Below are 18,402 nucleotides of genomic sequence, written 5' to 3'. Positions count from 1 at the left end.
AAACACCTGGTCTGACCGGACCGTTCAGACTCTGTTCATACGTTCAAGCAGAAATATTAGGAACTAGATTTACTCCGTTTGAATTTCTGACTACTGCATCGGTGAAATGATTCTCCTTCCATTTGAGATTTCATGTTTTGGATGTAAATTCAACCTTTTTTTTTGTTTAATGTGATGGATTTAGTATAAATTTGGTATACATTTGATAAATCTTGTAAAAAAAAAACTGTCAGACATCTTCAAAACCTTAACTGTATGATTTGTATTTTATATTATGTAATATAAATGAGTAATTTCTGAGTTTCTGATGTTTTATGAGGAACTTTACACACTAAGCACTTCTATGTTGGACTTTTTGATAAAATTGGTTTTCTTAGCTTCAAGCAGGCTTCTTGAAATTAAATTGATTTGTGGAATTTATTTACTTCAGTCTGTTTGCTAAGTACTAAAGTGTTTTTATTTACAGTATTTTTACTGTAAGGATAAGGTTTATTATTTTATTTTTATGGACCAAGAAGTCAGAACGCTGAGGAATCGTGCCGACTTCAAGTTGCTGATGCAAGAACACCTGCGAGTTACTTTAAATATTCTGTGAACTCTCATCAGAATTTAAACCATAATTAAGATTTAAAAAAAGAATTCTTCTGTCGTCAAGAGATGAAGTGAATAAAAAAAAAAAGAGCCTGGTGAGTTTTCTTGCAGCATGCTTTGTTTTCTGTGCACAAACGTACCTGCAGTGCGAGCGGTCCTCTCTGTTGCGCAGACATCCAGCGCTGTAAAGAGTTTCACTCCAGTGGGTTCAGGTCAAAACCTGCAGATCCGCCTGATACAAGTACGAGAGCAGCCGAGCAGAACACAAACGTTTCTCTACTTTGTATGCAGCTCAGCAACGCTGTCCTTATTCTACGATGAAGTGGTGGTCACCATGGCAACTAGTCGCTGCTTGCAGCCTGTTTAGTTGCTTTAAGGCTGTTACAGACAGACTTGTCCTAAGATGGTGTTCTGGCGCTGTCCGTCAGTGGACAATTTCTTGTCCAAGCTCTAACGAGAACCCTTTAACATCAACCTTGTCTGCGGTCCAGATCGACAGAACAACAGAAATGTCAAATCCTTTTTCCCAGTAGACCAGGGGTCTCCAACCTGCAGCTCTGGGGCCACATGTGGCTCTCTGGTCCCTCTGCAGCGGCTCGTTCACTTTGACCAAAACGAACCTCAAACTGAATTTTATTTAAATTATTGCCAACAATGAAAGCGCTTTTAATCAGATTTCCTGTCGTTTTCAAATAAGGATAGCATGAATACAAGGAGTAAGACGTGGACTGCGTCATGCTAGCAGTTTGTTGGCCACTTTAAGTGGACTTCCAGTCGCTCCGCGTGATCTTTCTCAAAACCACCAGAATGTTTTGGAACATCTTTAAGAAGCTGCTGAGAAGGAATATAGTGAGTAACTTTGACAACACTAAGAATAAAACACAAAAACAAAGTAAACAAAAGTTTATTTTTCTTTAAAAATGTAATGGGATATCCAACAAACTGCACTAATTTTATACGGTCTTTAACTTACATGAATCTGTTCTTTTCTGTTGTAATAAAATGTAACAATATCGATCAACGTTAGACATTTTTCGTTTTATAATATCACTCCCACTGGCCGGAAAAACCATCAACAACCTTAGTGGTTCACGGGCCACCAGTTGACAGGACACAGCTGGAGCAGGTTTTGCGGTGCTGGTTACATCTGACTGGTAATTAAGCAAAGTGACAAAAATGGCCCTCAAAGGTTGCAGACCTGACCCAAACTGTCTCATCTGTCCAGAACAGTCCACAGTAAGTTGTCCACATGCTTAGGATCAAAAATATAATTCGCCTACGACTCCATGTTGGGGCTTATTTTTATAAAGACCATTTCCACCACTGAAATCTTGGGCGGTACTTGTGAAGTCTACGACTGATCAGTGGTTTGGATCAGCTGGTAGTTAACAGATGAGTTCTTCATGTTTAACTGAACGGTTTGAGGATTTACACCAGGACTATTCAACTGGCGGCTCGGGGGCCAAATCGGGCCCACAGATGAGCTCGGTTCAGCCCCACCAATGGGTTCATTTTTCAATAAAACTACATTTTAAACCGTAAAACGAAGTTAATGAGAATAACCGCTGGATGTCCGGCCCCTGAGCTCTTGGCTTTCAGGAACTGTGGCAGCCCTGCTTTACACCATGAACATCAATATCAGTGAACTTGACCTTTCACCCCACCACAATCGTGTGTATATTTAACAGACGCATGTATTCTGGATTGTTGTTTGAGGGAATTAATTTGGATTAATCTGACCATTTATTGATGGGAAGTCTTTTTGTTCTTTTGCAATATGTTTTCCACAGAATCAGAAACTGGAAAGATTATGTTTGTGATCCTTTCTCACAGACGACCTCCACTGGTCCCTTCTCGTCCAAACCAGTGGTGATGGGAAACCTCATGTACAGTGAGGAAAAGTATTTGAACACCCTGCGACTTTGCAAGTTCTCCCACTTAGAAATCCTGGAGGGGTCTGAAATTTTCATTTTAGGTGCATGTCCACTGTGAGAGACATATAATCTAAAAAAAATAATAATCCAGAAATCACAATGTATGATTTTTTTAATAATTTTTGTGTGTTACTGTTGCAATAAGTATTTGAACAGCTGCCAATCAGCAACAATTCTGGCCCTCAAAGACCTGTTGTCCGCCTCTAAAAAGTCCACCTCCACTTATTATTCTAAATTAGAAGCACCTGTTCGAGGTCGGTAGCTGCATAAAGACACCTGTCCACCCCACACAATCAGTAAGACTCCAACTACTAACATGGCTCAGACCAAAGAGCTGTCCAAAGACACCAGAGACAAAACTGTAGACCTCCACAAGGCTGGAAAGAGCTCCGGGGCAATTGCCAAGCAGCTTGGTGAAAAAAGATCAACTGTTGGAGCAATTATTAGAAAATGGAAGAAGCTAAACATGACTGTCAATCTCCCTCGGACTGGGGCTCCATGCAAGATCTCACCTCGTGGCGTTTCAATGATCCTAAGAAAGGTGAGGAATCAGCCCAGAACTACACGGGAGGAGCTGCTCAATGACCTGAAGAGAGCTGGCACCACTGTTTCCATGGTTACTGTGGGTAATACACTAAGACGTCATAGTTTAAAATCATGCATGGCACGGAAGGTTCCCCTGGTTAAATCAGCACACGTCCAGGCCCGTCTTAAGTTTGACCATGACCATTTGGATGATCCAGAGGAGTCATGGGAGAAAGTTCTGTGTTCCACTCAGTGTTTGGAGGACGAAGAATGATGAGTGCCAGCCCAAAAACACCATCCCTACTGTGAAGCATGGGGGTGGAAGCATCATGCTTTGGGGGTGTTTTTCTGCACATGGGACAGGACGACTGCACTGTATTAAGGAGAGGATGACCGGGGCCGTGTGTTGAGAGATTTTGGGGAACAACCTCCTTCCCTCAGAGCATTGAAGATGGGTCGTGGCTGGGTCTTCCAACATGACAATGACCCGAAGCACACAGCCAGGAGAACCAAGGAGTGGCTCCGTAAGAAGTATATCAAGGTTCTGGAGTGGCCTTCAGTCTCCAGACCTAAACCCTGTAGAAAATCTTTGGACGGAGCTCAAACTCCGTGTTTCTGCAGCGACAGCCCATAAACCTGTCTGATCTAGAGAAGATCTGTGTGGAGGAACGGGCCTAAATCTCTGCTGCAGTGTGTGCACACCTGGTGACAAACTACTGGAGACCTTTGACCTCTGTAACTGCAAACAAAGGCTACTGTACCAAATATTAACATTGATTTTCACACGTGTTCAAATACTTGTTTGCAGCAGTAACACACAAATAAATTATTTTAAAAAAATCTTACATTGTGATTTCTGGATTTATTTATTTTAGATTATATGTCTCTCACAGTGAACATGCACCTAAGATGAAAATTTCAGACCCCTCCATGATTTCTAAGTGGGAGAACTTACAAAGTCGCAGCACGTTCAAATACTTGTTTTAAATCACTGTAGCTTCACAGCAGCTCAACCAACACGACTCTGCTGGAGCAGCTTCAAATAGAAAAGTTCTGTTATTAAAAACTGTTCGGTGCACATTTGTGAAACAACTCAAGCTGTGTTGAACTCACGTCACACTGTCAAACTGAAGGTACACCGCCCTTTGTAACGCTTAAAGATTAAATCACAGAGTATAGTGTTTTAATCATTAATTAGATAAATCTTTTTTTTGTGCCAATGAATATTGGATTATAATCTTTATGTAGACAGTGCGTCAAACCAAATTAAACAAAGCAAAATCAGTGAATCATGTTGAGGCTTTGGTTTTGTAAACCAATGGTTTTCAAAATGGGGGCTATGGCCCCCCAGGGGGGCCACCAGGGGGCGCTAGGTGGGCCCCAGAAAGCTGGAGGGAAGAAGATAAAAACAATAAAAATAAAAAATAGTAATAAAAATTGTCCACTGTACCTGCCATTTCCAGATAAACACGCTTGAGAGAGTTTAGATTTATTTTGTTTAATTTTTCTGGTCAACAGTTTGTTGAAAGGTTTTTTTTTTCCCAGTGGGAATATTATAGTGTTTAAAACATGTTAACATTTTTATGCTGAGCAGCTGTAATAATTTAATATAGTGAATAAACGTTAAAACGTTCTAAAAGTTGATGTTTCTTTACATATTTTGTAGCATTGTTTGTGTGTTTGCAAGTGGGGGCCTGGGCCAGAAGCTAATGCGTTTTTTTTTTTTTTGTTTTTTTTGTTTTTTTGGGGTGGGGGGTGGTGGGGTGGGGGTTCCTTTAACCCCATGAGTTACGGAACTGAACACAAACAGATTTTTATTTCTATAAAAGGGTGTGTTTGACATGACACAGAGCCTAAAACTTTTTTCGGACTTAAAATCCTTTAATTTTCTCAAAAATTGACAGTGAGTCTTATAATCATAATTATGTATTAATTATTAATTCTGGTTGTGTTTACGGACCTCAAACTGATTTTATGTGGTTAATGTGAATGAGTTGAATAAAGTTTGGCTTATCCGACTGTTTTGTTACGCTTAATGTACCTTATGCATGAAAACAGACCTGTTCATTGATATTGCACCTTATAGTCCCAAAAAATACGGTACAGCTTTCCCTAAATCTGACATAAAAAAAGTGAGTCAAAAAAAGCTTTTTGTAACATTTCAATCATTTTTTCATAACAGCTCTAATTCTTCAAAACCAACTTTCTTCCAAGAACTTTGTGTTTAAAAAAAAACAACATTTATTATGAATAAATCCAATGAAAACCTGATTTTTTTTTTAATCTTACAGATTATGAAAACAAATTGGACAGAATCAACATATCAACGCTCGAGCGTACATCAGAAAACTGTGTTTTAACTAAAAGGTGAAAACCTAAAACACTTCACAATGAAAACACACAATGTTCACAGACGTAAGACATGTTTGAGTGAGCACACGAACATAAAGAGCAATAAGACTAAAAGTCCTCCCTTTGTCCAAAAACGACAAATGTCAGAAGACTTGCGACACATAAAAACATCAGTACCCTTTAGAAACGACCACAAAGTCCAAAACCAATTTAAATCCCAGGTAAAATGGCAGCGTCTTCAGCCGTTTAAACCACAAAAACAAACTATTGCACATCGTTGTCCTACGTAAAACCATCGACGTGGCGTCATCGTCCTTCCACCTCGGTTACGTTGCGGTCACAAAAACTCCAGCGTCAGTCAGTTTCAGAAATGTAAATTACAACAAGCGCTTCCTCACTGGGTTTGTGGCATCAGCTGACATTAAAGGCACTAAATCAAACTTCAACTTCCTTAATCCCCACAACCTTTTTAATACCTTTTAATCTTGAATAAAATCTTATTGTTGCCAACTACTCTGTGTCAGACTGCGAAATGATCCCTCTATGTGCAGACCCTGCGCTTATCGTCGAACAGTTTGCGTACGGTGTAGACCTGCGAGAAAACAGAGCGAGAGATCAGGTTCGAGCTGTGCGACGGGACGTGAAGCGGCGCTGCAGTCGGGGCTTTGTTCACCTGGGTGAAGGCCACGCACAGCATCACCAGCACGCTGGCGCACGACCAGAACGACACCCTCCACAGGTTGTCCTCCAGAAGGTTTCGATCCCGAGCTTCGAACGCTCGCAGCACGGTCTGCATCTGCCGGCTGCGCTCCAAACGCTTGTGCAGAGACTCCATGGACTCCTGAGGGGCGAAAGTCACGAAGACACAAACGAGATGAGCTCGGCCTCAAGAGTCTGAGCTTCCATGCACCGACAGCTGACTCCGACTAATCCGTTCCAAATCCACCGCAACCGCACGATTTGAGCGCAGACCATAATACTGCTTCACGCCGTGCTGTAGTTTAGTTTTTCTGCAGAACCTTTGATGTTTCCAGTGGGTTTTAGTGGTTAAGAGTGTTCAGGTAGACCACGGGTGTCCAAAGTGCGGCCCGAGGGCCATTTGAGGCCCTTGCAGTGATTTTGTGCGGCCCACAGCTGCAGTTTAAGATGGAACCATTTTGGCCAGCAGGCTTAACAGGTCGATGCAGACTTGAACAAATTTCTTGGAAATCCTTTTTTTTTTTTTTAGGGATGCACGATATTATTGGCATGGTATCGGTATCAGCTGATATTAGCGATAAAGATAAATATCGAACATCAGCCATTCCATCAAAATAACTCACAGATATAAAAGGTGCTGTTTGTTTAAAATATATATTTATATGGTGTTAGATCATTCGCAGCCCCCTTTTTGGCGTCTGCATTTGATAGCAGGTCAAACTGACAAAGACCATGAAGAGTAACAGGTCTCTCTCGTAAATGAGTCTGTGAGGCTCAGTGGGAACTAAGCTGTATAAATAAAGGTCGAATGAAAAAGATTAATGTAGTATTTTAATTCCACAGCAGAGAAAGCCATGTAGTATCTGCAAGTAAATCTTCAAACCATCTCAGTCTCTCCCAGTTGTTCAACCTGTGCTGTACCTCTGATGATCTCATTCCTAGTCTTATCCATCCTTGTCACTCCTAAGGAGAACCTCAACATCTTCACTTCTGCCACTTCCAGTTCTGTCTCCTGTCTTTTGTTGTCAATGCCACTGTCTCCAGACCATACACCTCATCATACACCTCATCATACACCTCATCATGCACCTTCTGTTTTGCCTTTGCTACCTCCCTCTTTGCTCTACGTTGCATCTCCTTATATTCCCGTCTCCTCTCTCCGTCATATTTCTTCTCGACTAACCTCTTTCATGTGAACAACTTCCTGCACTTCATTACTCCACCACCAGGATTCCTTATCATCCATTCTATGTCCAGATGACACACCAAGTACCTTCCTACCTGTCTCTCTAATTACAGTTGCTGTAGTAGCTCAGTCACCTGGAAGCTCTTTCTTACCACCCAGAGCCTTTAACAGCTCCTCTGAACTCCTCACAACATTCTTCCTTCTTCATCTTCTACCATTTGGTCTTCTTTGATTTTACTCTTCTTCACAACAGTCATTCTACACACAACCATCCGATGCCGTCTGGCCACGCTCTCCCCTGCCACAACCTTACAGTCCCCAGTCTCCCTCAGGTTTCCTCTTCTACACAGAATGTAGTCAACCTGCGTACTCCTCCCTCCACTCTTATAGGTCACTATGTTCCTCCCTCTTTTGGGTTGACAACAGCTATTTCCATTCTCTTGGCAAAATCCACCACCATCTGTCCTTCCTGGTTTCTTTCCCTAACACCAGACCTACCCATCACTTCCTCATCCTCTCTCTTTCCTTCACCAACATGTCCATTCAGGTCTGCTCCCATCACCACTCTCTCCTCTCTGGGAATACTCTCTATCACTTCATCCAGATCCTTCCAAAATGTATCTTTCTCCTCCTCATCACATCCAACCTGTGGAGCATAACCACTGACAACATTTAGCATCAAACCTTCTACTTCTACCTTCAGACACGTCACCTATCCTCACCATCTGACATTGTTTTCACCACTGCTCCATTTCTTTCTATCCACATCATGGTAAAACAGTTTAAACTCTGCTCCAATGCTGCGAGCCTTGCTGCCCTTCCACTTGGTCTCTTGGACATGTAAAGCATTTACCTTCCTTCTCAGCATCATGTCAGCCAGCTCTCTACCTTTGACTGTCATTGTCTCCACATTTAGATCCGTCTCCTGACACATTCCCTCCTCGTGGTCTTCGACTAACAGTAGCACAATTTCCACCGACACCCTGTTTGTCAACAGCAGCGGTGGCGGTCGTTGTTAATCCAGGACTTAACCGATCCGATTCGAGACTTGTTTATTTATTTTGGTAAAAGTGTTTTACGTTGGATGCCCTTCCTGACAAAACCATCACGTTTACCCTGACGGGAGACGGGCACATGCGATACACTGGCTTGTACTCCCTAAAGGCTGGTTTAGTTTCAAAATAGGTCGAACTGTATATTTTCCAAACTGTCAGCAAGTCCCACGTTGAGACCAAAACCAACTTTATGTTTGTCTTTTCAGAATTTCCCACTTCCCCCACTTCTCTCAAACCCAAGCTCAACTTGTTCCTGTTGATAAAAAGACGAATGCACAGAGAAAAAGATCAGCGACTCCCTTTTTGAAGTCGTGCAGAACAAGCAGCTGTGACAGAAGATTAATTTAGATGTGAACGATTACACATTTTAACACAACAGAAATCTGTTTGTTCTTTTTTTTTTTTACATCAAGCTTGCGTGTTTCAGATCAAACAAATGTTACTGTCAGACAAAGAAAACCTGAGCAAATACAAAATGCAGTTTTTAAATGAGGATTATATTTACCAAGAGTACAAATTATCCAAACCAATCTGGCTCGGTGACAAAAAGCAACTGGTTGTGCCCCCTTTAGTGGCAACAACTGCACTCGAGCAGTTCTGACGACCAGCAGTGAGGAGGAACGCTGCTGCTCCGCTTTGGATCATCGTCCTGCTGCAGATCCCACGTGTTCCCGAGCTCAAGGTCCCAAACTTTAGGATGTTCAGGTAGAGAGCAGAATTCATGTTTCCACCAAGTGCAGCCAGTCAAACAGGTTCTGAAGCAGTAAAGCAGCCCCAGACCAGCACACTACCACCACCGTGTTTGACCCTTGGTGTGCTGTTCTATTTCTAAACTGTAGTGTTGGTTTTGTTCCAGATGGAATGAGACAAACATCCTCCAAAAACCTCCACTTTTGTCTCATCAGTCCACAGAAGGTTTCCCCAAAAGTCTGGAGGAAGATCGAGATCCAACAAAGTCCTGTCAGGTCATCTGGGCAGTTTTGTTTTTGTTGTTGTTTGTTTTTTTGGTTATTGAGATGTTTTGTCTTTCATCCAAAGGACTTCATCAGTACGAGGAGCCACAACAAACTTAGTCCTACAAGCAGCAACCCCCACACAGTGAACCAACCAGTAAGCTGGTGATAGATGATTTCTGGGGCCCACCCTCTCCTCCGTCGACTCCTCTGAGGCAGCCATAGCCAAAGTGGTTCAAAACATCAAAGTCCATGTTCAATAATCCAGGTAAAAAAATCCAACAAAGTTAAATCAGGTCATCAATTTCTTTTTTGTTTTGTTTTGTTGAGATGTTTTGGCCTTCATCCAAAGGACTTCATCAGTGGAGGAGCCACAACAAACTTAGTCCCACAAGCAGCAACCCCTCACAGTGAACCAACCAGTTTGCTGGTGATCGATGATTTCTGGATTTCTGGGGGCCACCTTCTCCCCCATCAACTCCTCTAAGGCAGCCATAGCCTAAATGGTTCAAAACATCAAAGTTCATGCGCAATAATCCAGGTAAAAAATCCAACTTATCCAAATTTAGGATTATTGAGCATGGACTTTGATGTTTTGAACACTTTGGCTATGGCTGCCTCAGAGGACTCACCACTGTTCCAATTACTTTCTCCACATAGAGCCAGATTAGTTTGGATAGCTTTTTTGCTCTTAATAACTAAAATCATCTTCTTGCATTTTGTATCTACTCAAGGTTATCTTTTTATATTAAAACGTGTTTACTAATCTAAAACGTTTACGGTTGACAAAAAGCAAAAAACAGAAGACCCTGCACACGGTACGTTCAGGTCCAGCCCGAGTCCTACTCGCACAGATTCATATTTGGATGCCAGATTTAGTCTTCTTGTTTCAACGTGATGCATCTCACCCTGATGTCGTCCAGCTTGTACTCCAGCAGGTTTCCATCAGCCTCCTCTAACCCTGGCCACTCGTCATCTCCGCCCACATCTCCTCCCTGACCCTCGATGATGATCTCGAAGAACACCATCTTCTCTGAGAAGCGACTGAAGCTGTTGTCAAAGCAGATTTCGTAGTCTCCCTCCTCCGTGGGCTCCACTCTGTAAGGGCACAAACCAAGATAAGCATGTAAAACCTGCAGGAACGGTCAGCAACATGAAAGTGATAAGGATTTGAACCACTCACACATGGACTCCATCAGAACGGCGAGACTCGCTGATAAGCCGGACTCCGTGAGGGGAGAGGATTGTCAGGTCGACGTCCATGCCAGCACCTGCTATAACCTGCAGATACAAGACTTTTCAAGGAATGTTCTTGAAGATGAATCATTAGCACCGATATTTTGAGCATTTACAAAATCCCACTTTTTTTCCGCACATGTCAAACTCAAGGCCCATGGGCCAAATCTGGCCCATGTTAACATCTTATATGGCCCCCCAAGATTATACCGTACTTGCCACCATAAACGTTGCGCCGCCGTATACGTCACATCTATTATGCGTCACCGCCGACAACCAAGAAACAAGGGCCGGTGTTGTGCCAAAAATCGATTGGCTGCCAAATAGTGACCGCCTGCATGAGAGGACTTTAACAAGAATTTAACAAGATTAACACTTAAAAACAATTACTTGTTTGCTCAACGTTAAAAGAAACGCGTGTCTCAGTCTAAATTGCCCTTAATGGTCAAATTGGCTGCATTTCACCTGGGCGGCGCAGCGAAATGCAACTGATTTGACGTTTGCTCCACGAGTTTCGGAGCGAGACGAATGTGGCTTAGTATGGCAAGCCAAGTGTCTCATTAATAGCCACTTTCACCTATTAATGAGACACTTGGCTTGCCATATTGGTCGAGGGCCCTCTAGTGGCTGAAAAAGGTAGTGTTCAAAGTGTTTCCCCTAGATAACTTGCCATGGCAGGTCGCACATCTCATCCGTTATTTTTGTCGTGGGGGGGTGGATGGATGGAGACACGTCCTGAGCTGCGCAGCACGCTGGTTTATACCGACAGTTTGGGGGTGGGGGGGGGGGGGGGGGGGGTTGGGACAGCCGCGCGCTGTTTGCACCAACAGTTTTACAGTTTTAGAGCAGAGGTGAGGGAGAGGAGAGACAGAGACACATCTCAGCCGTGCACTGTCTGTGCAGACAGTTTTTTTGGGGGGTGGGTGGGAATAGAGACACATCTGAGACGTGCGCCGTTTATACTGACAGTTTTCGAGTGGGGGGGGGTTCAGTGTGAGGGTTTAGCATGAGGGAAGAGACTGTCTTTAGCTTTTCAGCTAGTGTACCTGCATTGCCAGCCGCTAGTTTAGTGTTACATCAGTGCCGACATGTGGTGTGGGTGGGGGGGGGGGGGGGGGGTTAGACGGGGCGCTCGGTTTTGTTGATGAGCAGGGCGCCCCGCTTGTATAATGGTAGGGGAAACACTGTTCAGTATTTTCCATGTCAGAATGAATGAAATCGTCAGATCTCAGCCAAAAATTGATTTATAAATATGAGAAAAAAACAAATAGGTCGCTTCGCTGTAGAAATGGCAGCGCATGCTAATTTATGCAAAAAACTGCGACTTATACAGTGAAAAATACGGTAATCTAAATGAAAAATATGTTTATTTCTTCTCATTTTGCTTTAAAATAAAAACTAATGCAGGTTTCTTATGACGGATAACTTTTATACCAGGAAAAAAGCTTTGAGTAATAATTGATTTTAATGTGGAGAAGCAACAAAAAACATCAAATGGGACCAATTTAACTCCTGTTTATGAACGTGGAAACAAGAAAACGTGTCAGGACTTGGGATTAAAGCATCGACTGAAATTGGCCCACGAGCTGGAAAATGTTTCGACCCCTTAATTTATGCAGCAGCGTTTGACACTCCAATAGTTTTTTGTTTTCCTCATCCCTTCCATTGCTGCAGAACTACTAGTCACACTCTGTCACCCTATTTTAGTTCCTGTCTATTAAAGCTTTCATCCCAAAAGGCCTAATCTGCTCCGATTGGTCTGTTGGATATAAATGTCCAGCAGCTGCTCTATCTTTCTTTAAACATGTGCTGAACAAGACCCTGGGCAGCTCCTATGCAAACGTTTCATAAATGAGGTTGAACTTCTGGAAGTCCGACTGCAGCGAAAAAAGAAAGAAAAGTTTTACGGGTCGTTCAGGAGAGATGTCATCCGTCAGAGTTTATCGTTTCTTGCAGACTTGGGGATTACAAACTCACTGTAGGCCTCGTTTATTAATCAACTGTTTCATTGTACCTAAACTTTGCCTTAAGTGAAGAGGTTTTTATTTTTAAGCTGAGTATGAACAAAAAAATGCTTACATATTCAAAACGAAACAAACGCATGACTTCTTTTAATTCTAGATAAATGGCATTAAACAAGAATTCACAAGAACTAGAACAATTACACAGAAACTATATAAAAAAAACATGCATTAAATGCGTTGCATAAAGAAGTCTATATTCAATGGATTTATGTTGGCTAAATAAACAAGAACTAACTACTAAGAACAGAATTCATAATATATTTTTTCTTCTTCTGTACTTTAAGAACAGAAGAAAAAACAAATTTGCATCACTTTGGTTTTTCCTACTAAAATGAATTGTGTAATATCTTCATTGTTTCCTAAAGGAAGTTTAAATATGTTTACAGAAAAAGTAAAAAACATTTAAGTTTATATTTTTCTCAACACCGTTTAGAGAATTTTATTAACCGTTATTATGGTTTATTTTGAGAACCGAAAAAAGTAAAGAGAGACAGCCCATGTCATGTTAAGGGGCCTCCCTCCCATTTGTCTTGGAGACTTGCTGCTTGCTCCCTCACTATCCATCCTTTGGTTCAGTCTTATACTACCATCTGGTGGTGAAAAAAAAAGATGCTACACTCAAAACAAATTAATTTCTTCTTAAATTTGACAATAATTACTAATTATTGCCAAGTTTCAAACAATATTATCGTTTATTGCAATAATTTCTGAGACAATTAATCACCCAGCAAAATTTATCGTGACAGGCGTAGTACCAATATCGAAAAAAAATACTTGATCGGGTATCGGTGACTATGTAACCGATCCATGAGGAAAAGAACTGATTGCTGTTTATTTTAAATATCTGCTAGTGAAGCTTTTGTGTTTTCCTCTTATTTCAGCTCATTTATTGTTTATTTTACATTAGATTTAGAATTCCTGAACCATTTGAAAGGTTTGTTGAAGTTTATTTTCTCATGTTTGACCAAGCTCTTGGTGTGTTTCAGTGCTGTACTGGGGCAGAGTTTCCAATGAATCAATGAATTCAGTACATTTATGTCTGCGTTTAAAAAAAAAAAAAAAAATGTTTTAAGTTAATTCAGCACAGTTTTTCTGTATCAGATCGGGACTGGATCGATATATCGATACCAAACCCCGTGTATCGGTATCAGAAGTGAAATAAGTGGATCGGTCCCTAATTAAGCATCTCATATGTCCTCTTTTAGCTAAGAAATTGAACTTCAGTTTTCTTGAGGTGAACCACTTAAGTGCACATCAAGAAGCTAAAGCTCAAAGATTTGGGAGGTTTGTGGAGTCTTACATGATGTTGCGTTTCTCCCAAGTCCATGGAGAGCACATCTTTGATGTAGCCTTGGCCTGACAAAAATGCATGAATGAGGGATTTTTCATTTGCTAATGACTTTCTTGCATCTTTAACAAGAGGAGATAAAATGAAAAGAAAAATGTAAATAAAAGAACTAGCACAAAATGAAACACCCTTTCTGGCCGTGTGTCGGAATAAACAGGACTCTCTATGGGTTTCATTTTGCAACTTGCTCTACTTTGGATTCTAAATGTAAAATCAATGTTATGCGTTTCAATTTCCCTTCTTGTAATTTAATTGGGGGAAAAAGGGGGATTAGAAACATTCACGCAGCGGGGTTAGGGTTACAAAGAGAAATGCTAACGTTTGAGCAGAAGAACAGTAAAAAACATAACACAAAATTTGCCGTTTGTGTCACTGCGGCAGTGAAAAAGACGAGACGGAAACACAGAAGTGGAAACGACCTTAAACAAGAAAGGCCAAAGAGTAACTACAAATCACTTCACATCTTATAACTTCATCTAAATGTAGTCTTGCACAGTAACACTGATCTCATGTAAAGCTCATCACGGATTCAAACGACTTCCTAACAGCGCCTGTTGTAAATGAACAGCATAGTTTACATTAACACATAACATTAACAGGCCTGTCGTGATAAACAATAAATCAATTAATCGAAGGATAATTGAAAATGATCGCCCTCAGTTTCATTTATCGTCTTTCTCGTTTCTTCGTGTCTCTCTTTCTACTGAAGACACTGGATGACAAAAAGCTCAACTCCGGTGCTCTTCACTGACGCCTCCCTTTCTCTTTAAAATCCACTTGAACAATCCAAAATCATGTTTTTGGATCGTTAAAAGCAGCTAAGCTGAGAAGCTAAGCTACGAGCTAAGCTAACAGGCCGAGCTCGGGGGGGCCCTCCGTCTTGTCAAAGCTCCAAAATTCACAGATGAAACCCGTGCCTTCGTGTAAATTTTTCTCTGCAAAAGGAAGCCGAGAACTTGTTTACTGATTTTTATTAAAAGCTTTGTGTGAAAAATAAAGAGCTCAAACCACAGTGAGTGTCCACCATATTGAGAACCAAAGACAGAAAGCCCATGTCACGTCAAGAGGCCTCCCTCCCATTTTTCTTAAAGAGACATGCTGCTCACTCCCTCACTATCCATCCTTCAGTTCTGTCACGTCAAGAGGCCTCCCTCCCATTTTTCTTAAAGAGACACGCTGCTCACTCCCTCACTATCCATCCTTCAGTTCAGTCTTATACTGCCATCCAGTGGTAAAAAAAAAAAAGGTACTGCAAGCAAAACAAATTAAACATTTCTTTTTAAATTTGACAATTATTACTAATTATTGTCAAATGTCAAAACAATATTATCGTTTACCACAATTAATCGTCCAGCAAAATACGTTATCGTGACAGGCCTAACATGACATAAAAGTCAAGTATTTATAATTATTTAAGAAGTTAAAATGTTTAAATGAACTTGCTCCTCCTCCTTTAATGTATTTTGTAAGTAAAAAAAAAACAAGTACAGTAAACACAAGAGCACTGACAAGAGGAGATTGCAGGACTAAATTTGGCCAAACGGTGGTGTCCATCAGAGGCACGCAGTCGTGGAACACACTGCCAGTTTCCATCAGGAGCTGTGGCACCTGCTCCAGCTTTAAAAACTCTTTGAAACTTTGGCTGAAAACTAACCAGAAGTGCACTCATGTGTAGATTACTTTGTCTATTTTCTTATGGTATTATATCTTTATTGTAATCTCATGTTGTGTTATGTTCTATATAGGTGATGTTTGTATTATTCTCTGCTCTTTTGTTGTGTGGGATGTTTCTTGTTCTTACCTGCCTTAGGACAACGGATGAAAATTAGCTACTGTGCTAACTCCGGCATATTTACATTGATGCTTACTGCTGACATGTTGATTAATATGCATTGTCCTAATTTAAATAAAGAAATAAATGAAATGAAAATGGATTGTATTGAAAACCACCCTTCAGATCAAAACAGATTGGTGAAAATCAACCGGGACTATTCAGTCAAACATTTTCAACAAAGACTAAATTAACGCCACCAACACGGAGCCTTTCCCACTAGACAAACATGTGGCTCTCTAGTGTGTTCATGTGTTCAGCACATTAAAACTGAATGGCTGCTGCTCAGTTTGTCATACTGAAACTGTGCGTTTACTGATGGTCAGTTATTTTAAAATGATTTTTAAAGCAGAAATGCGTACACTTATGCATAATATAGCAAACATTACCATCTATAAAACTTAATTTGGAAATATGGTTTACTTTTTTGAGCTATTTAATAGGAATATGGGTGTTTCTGCTTATTTATTTACATTTTACAGCAACTATTGAGCTAAAAAATGCATTCTTCAGTGGATCATGACAATTTAATTTGCTGTGGTAGATAATCACAACACTAGTTAGTAAAAAGAAATGTTTCCCTTTGTGACGTAGTTCCTTAATTAAAACCAAGCCTAGGTGTTACCAGGACATCCTTTCAGCTGCAGGACGAGTTTAACTGACTCACTGTGGTGATGTGGACTGCTCTCATAAATCTTACATTTCGTAACATTTTGTGACACTACCAGGATGTTATCTGATGAATGGTGTGAATTTTACACACAGCTTTAGCTCTGATTGATAAATAAATAGAAGCACACAAAGGGTGCTTCACTGGGTAATGGAAGTTATTATAATACAGCTAATCGCTTGTCATCAAAAGTGCATTATAAGCATGGTTAAACAAAATATTTTAGGAGATGTGTACCTAGTTGTGGACACAGAGGGTGATTGTGTTTGCTAACCACACTCCTGTTTACCTGGTATTCGACTTCCATTGAACCGTTCTTTATTGCTGTCTGAAAGAAACACTCGAATCTTCCGGCTGGTAGCAAAAACGTAAACTCGCTGTCTTGGCTCGGCCGGAAACAGTGCACGGAACCAGTGCACCACAGGAAGACTGCTACCAGGCCAAGCAGCCGTCCTCTGGGCTTTCCTTTCATCAGAAAAATATCCATGGCGAGAAATATTTCCAAACGCGGTGCTATCTGAGCACAGCCATCCCCCTTCACATCTGTCTTCCGCAGCAGAACTTTGCGCTGTTCTGATTGGCTGGAGGTCGTATTTCTCCGGACCAATCAGAGAAGGAAGCGTATCAGGGCTCATCCAATCACAGCAAGGCTGGGTTTTCACTTGAGCTGCACTGGAACAGAGGCGTTGATGAGTTTTGATACACTGGGGGGCATAAACCCAACCAGGAATATGAAATTGAATTCATTCAGACTATTGTTTTCCTGTTAATATTTTTCATATTCCTATATGCAATACAACTACTTTTACTGATACTTTGTGCCATTTTTAGCCATTTGTATACAAAAATATTCAGCTCTTTCAGGAAATTGGTACTATGTTTTTTTTTTTTTGTAATAATTTATGGTTCTAAAAAAACAAAAACATTATATGAAAAATATTTTATAAATATTCTCCATTTATTTATTTTGACCCATTGCATTTTTTTTTTTTTTTTTTTTACCTTGACCTCTCTAAGTGGCTTTAAGAATCTGTTGGACTCCTGGAAGGGATCAATGCAGACATGTTCCTGTTTTTAGTTTTCTACATTCGCCCTAGAATCTAGATGTTTTTTGTTACTTTTCTTATCTTTTTACTTTTCTTTTTTTTTTTAGCCATCCTATTTGTTTAAAAAAAAAAAATTGTATGACTTTTTATAACGGGCAGCACGGTGGCGCAACTGGTAGCGCTGCTGCCTCTCAGCGAGCAGGTCCTTGGTTCAAACCCCGGTACAGGGGCCTTTCTGGGTGGAGTTTGCATGTTCTCTCCGTGCATGCGTGGGTTTTCTCCAGGTACTCTGGTTTCCTCCCACAGACAAAAAACATGCATGTTAGGCTGATCAGTAACTCTAAATTGTCCCTAGGTGTGAGTGAGAGAGTCAATGGTTGTTTGTCTCGCTTGTCTCTATGTGTCCCTGTGATGGACTTGCTATCCATCCAGGGTGTACCCCGCCCCTTCCACAGTGATTGCTGGACATGGGCACCAGCAACCCCCATGACCCAAAATGGAATAAGCGGGTAAAGATAATGGATGGATGGATAGTCTACTCATACTTTTTGCTTTTAGCTGCTTTTTTGATACGTTTAGTTTCTTGGTAATTTTTTAGCTTGCCTCTTGGTAGTCTTCACTAGTCTTTTGATACAATTAGCTATAGCCTTTTTCCCACATTTGTCTTTAGATATCATTGTGATACTGTTAGCTTCTTATTTCTTCTTAATTCTTGGCTTCAATCAACAACTCATTAATAGTTTCTACAGCAAATTCTTGCGTGGTCATTTAGAATTAGAAAAGCATGCACACTACGCTTTGGGAGAAATGATAATTTCTCTGGCTTAACCATGAACATGTCACAAGTCCCACTGTTTAATGTTAAATTTAAATTTTATTTAAGTCTGGGACAAGACATAAACAATGTTACATATGCAACAGTTGCCCTGCGCACTGACCTTCGCTGTGCATG

The 18,402-nt window shown here is 40.9% G+C and overlaps 1 protein-coding gene across 1 annotated transcript; it reads right to left on the bottom strand.

Annotated features, from left to right (window-relative positions):
• Positions 1-5,564: 5,564 nt before the first annotated feature.
• On the bottom strand, positions 5,565-16,937 carry tmed1b (transmembrane p24 trafficking protein 1b). The gene is made up of 5 exons (XM_037690169.1): positions 16,694-16,937; positions 10,479-10,576; positions 10,204-10,393; positions 6,076-6,243; positions 5,565-5,994 (listed from the first exon to the last, which is right to left on the bottom strand). The coding sequence occupies exons 1-5, from the start codon at positions 16,889-16,891 to the stop codon at positions 5,944-5,946; spliced, it is 705 nt and encodes a 234-aa protein (XP_037546097.1). The 5' UTR covers positions 16,892-16,937; the 3' UTR covers positions 5,565-5,943.
• Positions 16,938-18,402: the final 1,465 nt, after the last annotated feature.

The sequence above is a fragment of the Nematolebias whitei genome, chromosome 16, assembly GCF_014905685.2.
Source record: "Nematolebias whitei isolate Nwh7 chromosome 16, NemWhi1, whole genome shotgun sequence".
Taxonomy (NCBI): domain Eukaryota; kingdom Metazoa; phylum Chordata; class Actinopteri; order Cyprinodontiformes; family Rivulidae; genus Nematolebias; species Nematolebias whitei.
This window is presented reverse-complemented; position numbering and strand designations above follow the sequence as displayed.

Bases quoted from the DNA above. Each gene is read 5' to 3' on its own strand.
- tmed1b (XM_037690169.1), bottom strand. From the start codon at position 16,891: ATGGATATTTTTCTGATGAAAGGAAAGCCCAGAGGACGGCTGCTTGGC. The intron at 10,394-10,478 runs GTGAGTGGTTCA...GTGCCCTTACAG, and splicing joins CGTTCTGATGGAGTCCATGT to AGTGGAGCCCACGGAGGAGG. The intron at 6,244-10,203 runs GTGAGATGCATC...TTCGCCCCTCAG, and splicing joins ACAAGCTGGACGACATCAGG to GAGTCCATGGAGTCTCTGCA.